This window comes from Chelonoidis abingdonii, chromosome 2 (assembly GCF_003597395.2).
Source record: "Chelonoidis abingdonii isolate Lonesome George chromosome 2, CheloAbing_2.0, whole genome shotgun sequence".
NCBI classification, from domain to species: domain Eukaryota; kingdom Metazoa; phylum Chordata; order Testudines; family Testudinidae; genus Chelonoidis; species Chelonoidis abingdonii.
Genome location: NC_133770.1, coordinates 197,093,685 through 197,110,032, shown reverse-complemented (window position 1 = coordinate 197,110,032; position 16,348 = coordinate 197,093,685). Strand labels below are relative to the sequence as shown.

Sequence of the window (16,348 nt, the reverse complement as noted above, 5' to 3'; positions counted from 1 at the left end):
CTCTATGGTAGAAGTCTCAAATAATGAAAAGTATAGTGATTTTGAAAATTGTGTATGCATGGTATGGTAGAGATTCTAGTCAAGGATGCAGTACTGCTATGATGGGTGGCAATAGACGCGGAGTTCATTCATCCTCTTTCCATCTTGTCCATCATCAGAGCTCAAATTTGGGAAGGGTTTTCGGGGTATGTTGTACCTCTTCCTCCCCCAAACTGCCATCTTGTGCTTCAGAACTTTTGCTTTAATTAAAAAAAAGTAAGTCTCTAGCTTACATGTTGGAGAGGAAACCTTTCACTTCAATATGTGAACCACGTGTAGCTGATACAGTGATGTTTCACTCAGATTTCAGAGATCTTGAAACAATAGTTCTAAGACATGTGAACTGCTCCTATTCCCCACAACAAAATCACAGAAAGGAAAGGGAATGCTATTTATTAATATGCACATAAGATAGCATTTCCTTCTCTATGTAAGAAATCCTTGTTAAATTGTAGGGAATAAAGTGTTATGTGGCAAGAGAATGCTCTTGCATGTATAGGGAGTATCTATGTAAACTAAAATGTTATATCTTTTGATGAACACTCCATGATAGATTGCCTGATTTCACCATATGAAACAAACCATTTCACATTCTGCTGTGCAAATCAACAAGCATAAAAGAGGCATACATGGCCACTGCAGAATACTACGTTCATGGGGGTGCCACACAGCTTAGAGACAGTTGTATGGCAACTACTGATTTAGGTGTGTATTAATAACAGGGGAGAATGGGTTGCAGCCAGAGTATGCGTCCCTGCAGCAAGTTTTGGGTGTAATGGCTAAAGAGAACCTTTAAAAGCCTGTGCAATTTAAAGCAATCAAGTCCAGAATCAGGAAGATGTAAATTTAGGCTGTCAGTACAGGGGAGTTAGTTCACACTGAGTTGACACTCTCTATTTGCTTGCACTCTATGTTAGTTGTACTAATAATGTGCACACAGGACAGCTATGTCCTCTTTCAGTTCACATCCTTGTGCATACACAGCAGGGGCTTGCTTCGTACTAAGTACGTGGCATTGTGGTAAGGTATCCCAGACCCAACTGGGACCTGACCCAAATCCATGCCCACCCGACCCAAGGCCGAGAGAGTCTAATTGTTTTTCGGCCTGATTCTAACCCTTCCCCCCGAACCTGAGTCACTAACACAGCCACCTCCTCCTTCCCCGGGGTTGGCTGAAGGAGGAGGAGGAAGGAGTGGACGACAGAGAGCAATTGATGCTACAGGAGTTGTTCCTGAGGCAGCTTCACAGTGCAGTGCCATTTCTGAGCTTGGGAAACTAGTGCTGATTTGTGGGAAAGAATCATTCTGCAGACCTGGGGTGGCCAGCAATGGCCAGAGAATTTCAGGATGGCAAAGACAACCTTTTTTGAGATCTGTGCTGAAGTAGCTCAGGAGCTGCAGCGGCACAATACCATCCCACGGTGCCCCATCCTGTTGAGAAGCGGGTCACCATTGCCATCTGGAAGCTGGCCACCCCTGATGGTACCAGTCATAGCCAACCAGTTTAGCACAGGAAGATCAACTGTTGAGGCCATTGTCATGCAGAGGAGTGATGCCATACATGAGGTATTGCTGCACCAGCTTGTAAAGCTTGGTAATGCTCAGGAGATTATCGATGCCTTTTCACACATGGAGTTCCCAAACAGTACTGGAGCATCTGATAGGACCCATATGCCTATTGTTTGCCCCCACACCAGGATTTATAAACAGGAAGGGGTATTTCTCCGTGGTGCTCCAAGGGCTGTTTGACCACTGAGGCATGTTTACAAACATAAATACAGGATGGTCTAGAAAGGTCCACGATGCTAGGCTCTTTTGGAACTCAGCTCTGCTTACTTGTATGGATAAAGGACGGTTTGCCCCCACTATCACGATGGACATTAATGGCATGGAGATTGCTCAGGTCATCCTAGGAGACCTGCTTATCCTCTGCTTCCCTGATTAATGAAGCCATTCACAGGCCACTTGGACAGAAGGAAGGAACTGTTTACCTTGCCTCAGTAGCTACAGAATGGCAGTATAGTATGCATCTGGCTATCTAATAAGAAGATGGCGCTGTTATGGGCTAGGTTGGAAGCTGTGGACAAAAGCTTGCCTAGGATTATACCTATATGTAATATTTTGCACAATATTTGTGAGAGTAAGGCAGAAAGCCTTAACGTTGGGCAATAATCTGACGTGCAGAGATTTACTCTGCAGTTTGAGCAGCTGGCAAGACGTCCAACTGAAAATGGAAACAGCCAAGGCAGGGAAATACTGTTAAAGATGCCTGTAGCTCTTACTTTGGGTCTCAGGCCTGAAAACCTGCAGCTCTACATATTGCTGTTATCCTGAGGTGGAGAGGGGGTGGAATGGATTGTGAGCATTGGTGTCTCTTTTAGGAGTGGTAGAAGCAGCACATTGTGGCACTCTTTATTTTATCTTGTGTCCCATATTTTCTTCCTCTCATCTGGTCACCCTAGGCAGAACACAACATTGTGGGGACCTTCGATTTATAGGCATCTTGCTTCTGCCTCTTCTTTTTCTTGGGTCTTCTGGTGTTGAGTGTCAGGGTTTGAATCTATTAGGGTTGTTAGATGGCTTGAAAGAGCTGGATTCCCAGGTGAAAATGTTCTTGCTACTATGAACTTGAACTGGGAAAGAGAGAGCCTCTGGGTACAGCAGGAAACATAGGCTGGTACTTCCAGTACCCTGTGTTGTCCAGGGGCTGCAAAAGATGGCTGGGTCCTGGCTGAGTGCACCGGATTGTCTGTGTGCCCACTAGCAGCAGGTGACACAGCAGAACATTCTGCTTCTATGTTGCCTCCAGGAATTGCCTCCACATGTCTCTGTCTTTCTCAACAGTGTCTTTTGCCATGGCAATGCTGTCTGGCCACTTTACACTCTCTCTCTAGAGAGCTTCCTATATTTTCTCCTCTCCATCCTCAAATACAATGTCAGTCTCTCTGTTAGTTTCGGTTTTGGGAGGGACTCTGCATTGAGGTCTGTGGACATTTTGTCACAAGTTTTCTGTTTCTTCCTCCTCAGGTTAGCCAGCAGCTCTGTTAAAGGCCCTGTCCTTGAGGGTCTGGCTGGGGAACTAGGGGGAAAAATCCATGTGATTATTGTTCATATTCCAGGGAGATGTGATAGCGTTGATTCAACACCTTTCTGATTTCCCCTCTCTGAGATTTTTCCCAGTGTTGAGGGAGTCCCAGAGATGGTAAGTAGTGTGTGCATGAGGAGGGCTGCATTGGGATTTTTGGCTGTGCACTATATGCTGTTTGTGTTTGCAGTTGTGCCTTGGATGCTGGGGAGAGCTGGGAATTATGTCTGCAGTCTGGCATTCTAGTTTTGCTGTTCTTTGGAGATTCTTATATGGTGTCAGAGGAGTTTGTAGGAGGTATCTCAGGGTAAGCTGGATAGTAATCCTATCTACATTCCCTTTAGGCTGGCCTGAATCTTGATAACATTACACTGAAGCAGGTGACTAGGAGGCGGAGAATGGCCTTATTCAAAAAGACAACAGGGTAGACCAGTGAGATATGCTGTGACGTTATTCACAAAGATGGTCTCCCCATAAGTGCTGCAGGAGTGGAAGGGTGTTGCAAGCTATACTGAGGGCAGTGACCATGCAGCTATTCCACATAACGTCCAGGCCAAAACTAAGCAATTTCTCAGTTTTAAATTCTGCTTTAGCTCCCCTGCAGACATGCTGAAAGTGCAAAGGAAAAAATAGATCAGGTTCTTTACTGATTGTTTGAAGCCTTAACTGCTCCCAGTTGTTCTCTCTGTAAGCCTATGAAAAACCATTAAGAGCTGTATGGCTTTGCTGTCCCTAACGTAAACTACTTTTTCTGTACAAATGCCGCCTGTTGCAAGGCAGGGAGCTGTAGTCTAGTGCCTTTATAGACACACAATGTTCATGTCTACCTCATGTAAACTGAGAACTCTAACCAAGCTTCTTTTCCAGTAACCACTGTCTAAAAAAACTCTTGAACTGTTTTAATTATTTGACTATGCCACAGGGCCAAGAGGAGGGACAGGCTGCAGCTGCGCCATGCTGCTGGCCACCATTTTGATAAGGTGAATGGGATGGTGGCAGGAGTGCAGTCACCAGGCAGGACAGATGCAGAAAGGGGAAAGGAAAATAGGTAGATTGATATGTGTCCTCCATGGCGTGGGCTTGTAAACAGTCGATGTTTGGGGCTGAGACAGGAACTGATAGTCCAGCTGGAAGAGCTGCCATTTTGAAAACATGCACTGGGATGGGGGACAGAGAACGTGGGCCAAGAGAGGAAGGAGAGGGTTGGAGACTCGGAAAAGTTCCTAGCTCACAACCGCCAGTGAACCTGGAACAGAAGGTAGCACAGCAGTGTAGTATAATAACAAATTGTAGAGATAAATACTTACATGCTGGGGTTCCCGCCATAGGTTCTGCCTCCTCAGTTCTGACCTGGATTTCTGGCAGGGAGTCTGGCTGGCTTCCTATATGGATGTCCTCAGAAAGATCCTGGCTTTCCTCATGTTCCTCCTCCAGTGGCTCTTGCTGCTCATTCTTGGCTGCAGAATCCAATATCCTTGAGTTCAGTAGTGGTGTAATTGCTCAAAATCTGGTCCAACTCTTCAAAAAATGGACAGGCTACCTTTCCATGGTCAGACTGTTTCCTAGCATCCCTGGTTTTAATATAAGTCCTCCTGAGCTGTTTGTTCTTCACCTGTTACTGGTGAGTGTCCCAGTTGTGGTGCCTCATGGGCATCTGACTAGTAATGTCCGCACACAGATCTTTATTCCAGTGTTTGGATCCAAGATGCATCTCCCCAGAGGGCTAGGAGATCTAGGGTCTCATCTAACTGCAAGCGGCTGCTTGAGACATGTAGTAAGGCTTCTGGAGTAATATTATAGCAGTGCAAATTCAGGAGCAAATGGATAAATTTTGGCCATGTGCCAGTTTTTAAATGTGGGAGAGAACAGCCAGTCAACTTGACCCCAGCGCAGTGGAGGGCATGACAGGTCATTAACAGAGACCCAAAAAACAGTGGTGGGATAGCAGTTGGAAGACTGCCAAAGTAGCATTGTTTTCACACAAACAATAGACCAAACTAACTCAATTTGCACTGAACTTAATACACTCTGAAAGAGAATTCCAGAGATTATAATAAATGCGGAGTTGGTATGCTGTAATGAATTGCATCGTGTGTACAGGCATTTTCACACCACACTAACTTGAGTTACTGCAAACTAGAAGCACTCTCCCCCACCCCCCTCAACTCTCCTGCACTAAATGCAGGAAAGGAGAAACCAAGAATCTGGGCCATGTTATTAGTGAATATCTCAGATCATGGAAAGAACTGAAAGTGCTAATTTCTCTGACAGTCAGTATAACAGATTTGTACAAGTTATTCAAACTACAGGTAGGACGTCTAAACTGTATGCAAGCCAGTTTAAAATATTGCATCCAGGACAGTGAGTTTCAAGCAGCTTGTTATGATATAACTTTTTGGGGGGGTCTAATGGGTTTTGAGCAAATTTGGGAAAATTTGATACTGGCAATAACTTGTGGTTGTGCCCATGCGTTTGGTCCTTATGAAGATAGTAATGGGAAGAGTGCTAGCTGAGTCCAGCAGTATAATTACTCTTGCTTGATCTCATTGAAATCAAAATTCTGTCTTGTTCACAAAAGAATGAATACTTTTAGCAATACTTTTTATGAAGAGATTCTTGCTGTGTAAGTGGAGGATTTCTAATTCCCGCATATTGAAAGTCTTGTATCAGTGCCTTTGCTTCCTTAGAGAAATTGATTAACTTATTGAACAATGGACAAACAACATTTCTAAAGATAGGATTGGAATTCCTGGAAATAAAGAAAATCATAGGGAGAAGAGGATGGAACATTGGCCACAATTCTAAAGAGGATTCTGTAGGTGCTATTCCATTGTTCTCATTTTTCCTTTCATATATCCTTCTTTTCTTTCATTTTATGGTTTTCTTTTCTTCTTGTTTCATTTTTTAATTTTTTTAAATTCCTACTTATACTTGTGACTGACTTTATTAAAGATAGATTAAGACTCTGAATCCAAAATCTGTCGTATTTTAGTGGTATTTGCAGATAAATCCACGGGTCCTAATTAGCCCCTCATTTTGGTTCCAGATCAATTCTATAACCCAAAGGAACCTATTTTCCGCTTATGATCTGGATATCAAAACCTCACAGGAATGGACTATCTCATGAGATTTCTGCCGTCTGCAGTTGAGATCACAAAAGAATAGCTTTCAAGATCTTGGTTCAGTTATGAACCAGAATTTTAGCTTTGAGTCACAGCTCATGAGATTTCAATACTGTTATTCCATGAACCTTAGCTTTAATCCTAGTCAGAACACTGACTACTCAATCCATCTCTAAATATATGTATACATAATCTGAAACATATGGATTCCAAGCAATTCCTTTAGTCTGTATCTATTTTTCCATTGTATGTTCTAGCCAAGCCAAAGAAGACCAAACTTGACATTTCTTATATTTCTAAAGCAATATGCTGAAAAACACTTAAAAAACCTTTCATGCCTTCTTTAAACATCATACAGAAGAAAAAAAAGGCCTTATGTCAATTTTTCCTTTATAGATCACCTTTAAATATATACCTTAGAAATATAGTTTGAGCAACTTGACCAAGCTTATGCTGCAAAATGGATAGCTTCAAATTTTGCATTCCGTGGCTTTTTCACTGTGAATTTAATGTATTATCATCACTTTTAAATTTTTTAAATCTTTTTATTGTTTTGAAAAAAAATGCCCATGTTTAAGAAGATTCCTAATTAGAATGTAGATTTCAAACATCGCTGAATTGAATGAGATGTGAGAGGGGACAAAACTGACACATCACAGAAGAGAGTGGGTTTGAGGAAGACTGAATTCACACCCTCTGCTGCTGTTAATGTTTGGCTGTAAAATGTTTTCTTCAAAGCAAGGTTAACAAGGCAGCAGCTCTTCCATCTACACTGAACTGATTGTACTTCATTCAGGAGTGAAAGTAACTTAAAGGACTTACCAGTATGCTGGAGTTCTGAGCAGCGGGCGGGGCCTCAACCGGCAGAGGCAGGCCCTTTAATTCCCCGGGGCTGTGGCTGCAGTAGCAGCAGCTGGACGCTCTTTAAATCATCCCCAGAGCTACCAGCTGCAGAGACGGCTTGGAGCCCCAGGGCTCCATCGGCTATTTAAAGGGCAATTTAAATCACAAGCCTGAGGAAGCTGGTCTGGGCAGATCTGACACGGCGTACCGGCTCTTGCCAGTACACCAGACTGAACCAAACTGGTTACTTTCACCTCTGACTTTATTCCATATCACAGGTACTCCCATTGATTTAAGTAGGACAACTCATGGTGTAAGGTGCTACACTCCTTCCCATTGTGATCATAGAATCATAGAATATCAGGGTTGGAAGGGACCTCAGGAGGTCATCTAGTCCGACCCCCTGCTGAAAGCAGGACCAATCCCCAACTAAATCATCCCATGACAGCTTAGAATTTGCAGAATATTGCAGAATGTCCCTCAAAATTTTGGAGAAATTATAAAATTGCAAGATTGGCAATTTTTCATGCCCCAAATTTTTTCCTATTCCTGCTGTTCAGAAATTAGGATTTATTTTTTTTTAGTATAAAAAGAGTACAGTTTTAATTGTACATTTCAGTGCAATTAAAAAAAAACACTTGAAACTTACATTTGAATAGGTGCTAACATATCAGTTTTGAGAGTTGCCATGTTTACTGCAACAGTAAAAAGTCAGTTGTCTCATTATCTTAAAGATTTCCTTTTTGTTTGTTTTTTAGAAGTTTTTACTCTGTCTGCGTGTTTTTTCAATATAACCATCACATAAGTTGTCCCAATAGTAGCCTGTATGTTTTTTGAGTTGGAGTTGATTTGTAAAATCACAAAGATGTATTCTGCCCTACAAAATAACAGTGTATGAACATTGTTGTCAACTATTGTGTTAATTGAACAGGAACTGAACATGACTTAGTGGCCAGTGTCATGATTGTTGTCAACGGTATTCATTTTGTAGTATAGATTAAGCCTCACAAAAGACTTCAGGACTGTATTAGCCTGGGTTACCAAAATAATAACAACATTAATCTTAAATATCTTCAGAGTTTGCTCAGAAAATTAGAAAATTCAGAAATGAATTTGCATTCTTTTATTCTTTTTTGTCTAAACTTTCTTTACAATCTAGGTTGTGGGTGTATTCCTTAGTGTGCACTACTTACATGCCTATTTTCAGTGTTCAGCTGTTTTTGAGTTATCTGTGTGGCAATTTTTTACAGTGGAAGAATAATATGTCTTTCAGTCTTGCAGTACAAAGTGACTGCCTAGACTTTCCTCAGACTTTCCAGAAAACATCACCTTTGGGCAGAGACCGCTCATGGGAAATGTCAGTCTAGAAGAACTTTTCAAAAAGTTATGAGTGAATGAAAACAGTTGGTTATAAATTAAGCTGTTTTGTAAACTTAGTGATGGCTTTGCTAAAAAGCAAACACTATAACTGAATGGCCGTTAAGCCTAATTTTCAAAGAAAAAGGACACCTATAGTACCTGAAAACAAGCAAGGGTGCTGGCCGTGTCACCAGTTGGACAACTTTCTGAGGTACCTGTGCCACAGAAGGCACTCAACCTAAGCCATTTGCACACTGCTGACCTATTCAATAGAACAGTGGTCTCCAAGATCACTTTTTGAATGTAAGGACAACTCAGGATTTACCTTGCCCCTTCCCTGAAGCCTACCTCTGCCCAAAGCCTTGCCCCGCTCACTCCATCCTCCCCTCTCTCCGTCTTGCTCGTCCCCCACCTGCTCTCACTTTCACTGGGCTGGGGTAGAGGGTTGGAGTTCAGGAGGGGATGTGGGCTCTGAGCTGGGGCTGAGGGGTTCGCACCACCCCCCGCAGCTCTCCCAGCCAATGGGAGCTGCGGGGGTGGTGCTTGCAGGCAGGAACAGCGTGTGGAGGGAGACCCTTGCTCCCCGCCCTGGGGCCGCAGGGCTACAGTGGCCGCTTCCAGGAGCTGTGTGGGGCTGGGATAGCCTTAGTGCCAGCCGCACTGCGCTGCTGCCAGAGATCGCAATCGACCAGCTAGTGACCACTGCAATAGAGCGTCAACACGTACTCTGCATGCAGAAATATTGGCAGTCCTCATGGATGGCATTAATACATCCTTACATTCATCATCCCAGTCCCTCCTCAAAATCCACTTTTTTTGTCTTGCTTTCCACAATGTACTCCACTAGGGACTATCTACTACTCCCCTCTTGCCCTGCTAACTAGCCCTTCACTATACAATAATGACTCACATTATTTGCATTTGTTCTAACCCCAATCTCTCCTTTTTCTGCCCCCTTTCCTTTGTCTATTTGTATGTTTTATTTTTGTCTAATTTGTCAAGTTAAATTGGTTTAACATGATTTAAACCAATTCAAGTATATCTATATTAGCAGTTTGCACCAAGTGCAGCTAGATCCATTTTAGTAACTCTGATGCAAGTTTTCTAATATAGACAAAGCCATAGCAATACAGAGGGAACAACTGGGCTTATCAGTTGCTGGAAAGGGAATGTCAGGGAGGGAAAGGCAAGAAGCATATTGAGGGTGAAAATAGGAGAATGGGAAATGTGAGGCTCTGCTTTGCCTGATCCGTGGCTGTGTTAGAGCTTATGCTGGTTGTGTAATTTTAAACTACCACCCTGCAGCTTTAACTTATGCCAGCAGAGAATCAGGGAGCCATAATCATCTCCTTGTCAGATTCCACCTTTTTCCTAGCAAAACTTGGACACGGTAAAGAACTGAGCCCCAAAGAATCAGACGGAACTCCCATATTCACATCAGTAACAAAGGCAGTAATGGACTGTTTGGGGCCCAAAGTAATTTAAATATGTAGTGGCAATTTTAACTCTGGGTTTTGTTGAATTTTATTACTCTAAATATTTAATAATAATAACAATTTTTTAGAACAAATGCAGCACATAGAGCAAATCATTTCTCGGAGGGCCACATTGTCATTAAAATGAAGTTTTCCACCTACACAGGGGCGGCTCCAGGCCCCAGCATGCCAAGCGCGTGCTTGGGGCGGCATGCCACGGGGGGCGCTCTGCCGGTTACCAGGAGGGCAGCAGGCAGGATGTCTTCAGCGGCTTGCCTGCGGAGGATCTGCTGGTCCTGCGGCTTCGGTGGACCCTCCGCAGGCATGCCGGAGCCGCGGGACCAGAGGACCCTCCGCAGGCATGCCTGTGGGAGGTCCACCGGAGCCGTGGGACTGGCGAGCGGCAGAGCATCCCCCGTGGCATGATGCTGTACTTGGGGTGGCGAAATGTCGAGAGCCGCCCCTGCACCTATAAATCTAACTTAACGCTCAGATGTTTTGATACTATGGTGATGAACACGATAGAAATGTCTATAAATAAATTAATAAAACTAATAAATAAAACCTTTGGATGTACAGAGGAGTTTTGCAAATTAGCTCAATATCACTATGTACAATGGGTTACATTTCGTCAAGGTACATGGGTGATTAGACATTCCGTTACCATTAACACAATAATGGGAGTTGAATACCTAATTTCCTACTTTCAGGTTACTCTTCATGTAAATCAAAAGCTTTATTTCAATCTGGATTTTTCAGTTACCTTTATAAAAATGTAGTGAATATGTATTAGGACAATATGTTGTAATGATAAAAGGAGAGAGAGGGAGAGAGCATGTATATTGCCAATAATTTGATCCTATGTCTTATTATTTATTAATTAATTAATTTATGGATTTCTCAATATTCATTATATTTATTTAGCCTATAATTGAATACGCAGACACTTTGCCTGTGCTGCAGATCTTCTACGTGGGAGGCAGGATGCATGTTTAATGCCTGATTTAAAAAGAAAAATAGATGCAGTGACATGTGGGCAATTTTAGGGAAGTGTGTTCCATAAAAATTCAAATAAAGGTCTAAGGGAAACTTTTTCTTTTTACCACAGAAGACTGGATGTTTCACAGCAGAACCTTTTGTGTTTCCATATTGATTAAGTGATGAGTAGTTGCAGGGGAGAGGAGTTTCTGAACTTCTAAAGAAATATCCAAATGGAAGCATAGAGAGCCCCAGTACAACTTTCTACCACACCACTGTCCTGCATCCCCTTCCCACTATGAAAAATGGGAGTTCACGTTTTTATGGCACAGGTGTATTCACTTGAGAAGAAGATGGCTCCTACATCGTGATTTAAGGATGCACTACTTCTTTGGGGTACCAAAGAAACACATACATAAATTGTTAAACTTTGTAATCTGGACCTCGGACAGAGTTGGCCAAGAATCCAGCTTTTCTGGCATAACATTTTTTAAATTGCATGTATTTGCTCTTTATGTTCTTATGCAGAATAAGCATAGTGTGCAGGAGTGGCTGGAAAACAAGAATTATGTTTCATGAAAAATTATGGGGTTTCTCTAAACTTATCTTCACTACCAGAGAGATCGACACTGCTGCAATCAATGCAGTGGGTGTCAATTTAGCAGGTCTAGTGAAGACCCACTAAATTGATGGCAGAGAACTCTCCATTCGACTCCGGTACTCCAGCTCCCCAAGAAAAGTAAGGGAAGTCAACCAGAGAGCATCTCCTGTCAATACAGTGCAGTGAAGAGACTGCGGTAAATTGACCTAAACTACGTTGACTCCAGCTACGTTATTCTATTCACGTAGCTGGAGTGGCGTAACTTAGGTCGACTTACCCCCTAGTGAAGAAAAGCCCTCTGTCTCTATGAATATTTACTCATTTATACAAAGTGGCACAGCACCAACAGGAGCATAGTTGTCAGGCAACAGAGTTGTGGGAAAGCCAGGTTCAAGTCCCTGGTGCATATCAGGAAGGGTAAGGACTTGAATTGGGTCAGTCACATCCCAGCTCAGAAGCCTAACCACCAGGCTATTGGATATTCTGGGGCGAGGGTCTGTCTTTCTCTCACCAGAAATTCCATCTTAGTCCCATTAAATCTTCCGGATTAAAATTTTGTCAAAAGTGATGTTTCCATACAAGGTTTCAGTATTGACAAATTGTTGTCTTGCTATACCGAATCAAGGACAGGAGACATTTGACATGGGTTTAATCAGGCCTCAACTTTATTATTTTATGTCTGGGACTACCCGGCAGATAAAAGTGTACAGTGCAGGTAACCCCATGTTTTTTCCATAATTATCTTAGGGGCTTCCACCAGCTAACCCTCTTTTTCCATCCAGGTCCCTCCAGCAAATCCATTGCCAGGATTTATCAACCATCACCTTCCTCGTAGGAGGGTTAAGATGGGCTATAATAATGGGGGGTTGGCTCCTTGCCATACCAATCATAGGAGTCCCCAAACCCTCCCACCCCAATTCATTCCTTTAACGAACACCTCTTTTTCAGTCTGTTTCCAAGCCATTTATCCAGTCACTGTATACCTATCTTATGGAGTACCCACACTGGACATCCACCCTACACTTTAAATAATGAGTTGCGACATATAGCCTACCACCTATCATGTCATGAACAGAGTGCTTCCTGAAACCCGCTGTGGGGAAGGCAAAAAAAAACCCCAACTGCACCCAAGCCAATATGATGGTAAAGGAAAAATTCCTTCCCAGCCCCTTCTGGGGGGCGGCTAGCAAAATACGCACAGCAGGTCTCGCCAAACCTGGTATTTTACCATCTAAAGGGGAGGGAAGGTGGTGCTGCCTCAGTCTGCTCCTTTTAAAAGGGAGGCTTTACGCACAGGGCTGCCCCTTTTAAGCCCTTCATTCCCAGCAACCACACTGACCCTTTTGCAGCAGTTTTCATCTCCCCCACCTCCCAGTCAGTTCCCTTAAGCACAGTTCCCTTCATTCGGCCAGCCAGCCAAATACTTCTCCACCTCCACTTAAAAGTGCAGTGTGTTCATTTTCTAATGAAAAAACAGTTTGTTGAAAATTCCTTCAGCTCTAATAGTATGTGCGTTTTAGGGCTTTTATGGTTATTATTTTGACTGATTTTACTCTTTTTGACTCACTCTTACTCATCATGGACACAAGAGGAGAGAGAAGGTTGTTTCAGATGCACAGAAATGAATACTTCTAAAATCTCAATCCATGAATGTATTAAGCATCCTTAATATTTTCAGCATTTACTCCCAAAATTGCTACACATGTTATTTTTCTTTTTATGTTTCCTTTGGTTCTTTTTGAATCATTGTATTTGAAGTTTCAAATACTTTTCTCATAATTAGTTCACTTATTCTAATATGGAAAGGTCAGACTGAACTAGAAGAGTAATTTTCTTCTCTCACTGCAAACAACTATTCATCTGTAAATTAGCTAAACTGGAGTTGGGGCTGAACGAAAACCTTGGATTTGAACCTCCTAAACCTTGAAGATTTTAGAATCTGTACCTGCACCCTAATTTTGCAACTGGCATCAATTTCCATTATGTTCCAGTAAGGGGAAATGGTCTTGCATTGAGACCCCAACCACCGGTTGTCTGATCTCAGTCCAAATTCTGGAGCTGACACACATATCTATTTATTTTTTAAAGCTGAATGGGAAAATGCACCTGCAATAATATTCCAGTCATTGGTTTACAAATGCAATAACCTAGTTTGTTCCATATTGTTTCAGTAATCAAAAATAAGAATGCTGCTAGTAATACTTTCATTTCTGTGTCACCTTTCAGCCAGAGATCCTCTGACACTTTACAAACTTTAATTAATTCTATTGGCAGCCCTGTGAGAAGTAAGGTTTCCATTATTGTTTTTTAATCTATTATACAAATGGATAAAATGAGGAATAGAGAGGTTAAGTGCCAAGGTCATACTGTAAGTCAGTGGCAGAGCTATGGACCACTACTCCCAGTCCCTTGCTCAGACCATACTTCCAGTGTATTGTATCTGTCTTGCAATATGGTTGATGAGGTTAATTGCTTTTGCTTTGGACAACAGATTGTACACAATGAGTTGTTTTACAAACAAGTGTGGGGTGCCCAGTATTTGTTTTTTCATTTATGCTCCTGTTCAGAATACTAGTGGTCCAACTCCTAGATGATCTTGAATCTGTAAAAGACTAAAAAATATCATGTACTTGAAAGTAGAAATATTAGGCAATAAATAGTATGGCTGAAAAATCAATAATAAAATGTAGGTGGTTGTTATTGCTAATTTAATTAAGTCTGTATCTTGTATAAAATTTCATTTAGACACCACAATGTAGCTGCTTATACTTTCTGAAATGTAACTCTCATATGCCATTTGAAAACAAGATGACATGTAACTAGTTTAAAAAATAAAATATTCTAAGATATCCAATATGTCTCTGAACAAATGAGGTGTGCAGAAGTAAAAGAGGAAAAACAACCTAGAGTTTTCTGAAGAATTATATGAATATAATAGAGAGTTTGTTTTTTTCCTTTATTGATTATTCCCAGAACTTTAGGTTTCACATTTTAGATTGACAATCGAGTTATTTGCCCATCCCTAGTAACTGACAACAGATAATGGAAAGGCTTTTACCATGATATAATAGCGGAGAATAATTTCTAATTTACTACTATAGTTCTCATCAAAAGTACCCTAGCAAAAACATTAGATTTATCACTTCAATTACTGGAATTTCACATTTAGTTTAAAGAGACATGTTTCTGTAATGTGACAGGCTTTACAGATTCTGAACAACTTCTGTCATTTCAGCTATCAGAGTAATCAGGAAGAGATATAAATGAAAGCAATTGTTTTAGTTTTTTAACTTTCAGTGCTGTCTACTGGCAAGCCAGGAAGCAGGCCATGAACTGATGGTTTTTGCCAAGTCTATGAAGGGGGGGGGGGGGATGTTTTTCTTATCACAGCCTTATGTATGTATTTATTTATTTATTTTTAAACCAACTGTCTGATAATGGACATGATCAGTATTGAAACAGTATTCAGTTAACATTTACAAAATAACTTTGCATTTCTGTTTGAAATCATTCATGGAGCCATAGTAAGTGTTGTTTACCTCAAAAATACATGCACTCCATTTAACGCGTGTATTCATAACTCTCATATCCAGCTTGCATGCCTCAGGCTTGTACAGGGAACCAAAAGAGTTTTAAAAAAAACCAAAACAAACAAGCCGTTGTCTTCAGAAAGGAAACATAAATTTTAAATATTTTAGCCCTTGCTATTTTCTGCTTTTTTTTGTGGGAGAGAGGAAGATGTTCCGTGCATCTTTGTACTGGAGGATCCCTGAGATTCCTGCACCTGATGTTTTCACTCTAGATATCTACCATCTTTAAAGTCTCACAGCATCAATCTCATTTTTCAGGCTGAGGAGCACTCATGGAAAATCGCTTCAGCACCATGTAGCACCACCTTCTGCTTCACAGCATATAGAGTAACAGCTCCCATTTACTATGGAGGTGGGGGCTGGATCATCCACAAACTGAGTGATTTGCCCTCTCAACCCCAGTATTCTTTCTTACTGCACTCCCTTCTGCCCCATCCAAGATCAAGATCTTGGTGAGAGGCCTTGAGGGGAACTCCTAATGAGGATCACTACCATTGTCTCCCAGTTATTTTACCAACTGGGCTTTCATTCTTAAATCAGAGCCTAGTCTGCAACACTCCCTGTCAATCCAGGGAGTAAGAGATTAGGATAGGGAATCAAACCCTTATGTCTTGAAGAGGACAATGCAGAGGACTTTTACTGGACTAGCAGGTCAGGCATGTTCTATCATCTTAACCATACCAAAATGCTAGCATTGTAAAACCCTGCTAATGAAATCTCACCAACAAAGAACATAGTTGGGATCTTACTGCAGCTGTTTCAGAATTCATGTATAAATGCACACCATGATGATATTTAGTAAATTAAAAAATAAATACATTGTATTTGAGACTAGCCTGATGACTGCTCTGGTACAGTTGGTAATACAAAGTGGACAGTCACTCAAAAAGGGGGAGTTTATCCATTATCGTGCATGAAAATGTGGTCTTATTTGGGCTGTTCTGTAGAAGTATAACACTGAAGAAGTTAAGACAGTTATGCATTTGTATGGTCTGCTACAGTTGTGTTTTCAAGGACAACTGTGATTCAGATCACAGAAAGGAAGTATCTAAAACTCCTATGCAGTTGGCAAATGTGCATAAGTGATTGAGCACATATGTTTATGAGGTACAATATTTGAGTGATAACGTTTGTGGCAAATTCTATTAGGGCTGATAACATAGTTTCAAATTAACATGAGTGGCTTATTCTTTTTATATTCCATCATCTATTTTGACTTAATTTGTAGTATAGCTCTGTAATTTAGTCACACATCT

The 16,348-nt window shown here is 41.5% G+C and overlaps 1 protein-coding gene across 4 annotated transcripts in view; it reads left to right on the top strand.

The window, feature by feature from the left end:
* ZNF407 (zinc finger protein 407) overlaps positions 1-16,348 on the top strand; it is a 453,603-nt gene that overhangs the window by 387,187 nt on the left and 50,068 nt on the right. Inside the window, exon 9 of one of the 4 annotated variants that reach the window (XM_075062907.1) lies at positions 11,032-11,146. The exons of the other annotated variants lie outside the window; for them this stretch is intronic. Coding sequence (XP_074919008.1) covers positions 11,032-11,084 — 53 coding nt within the window. The 3' untranslated portion in view covers positions 11,085-11,146. Of the gene's footprint in view, positions 1-11,031; positions 11,147-16,348 lie in introns of those variants that run through there. 4 annotated transcript variants of the gene reach the window in all.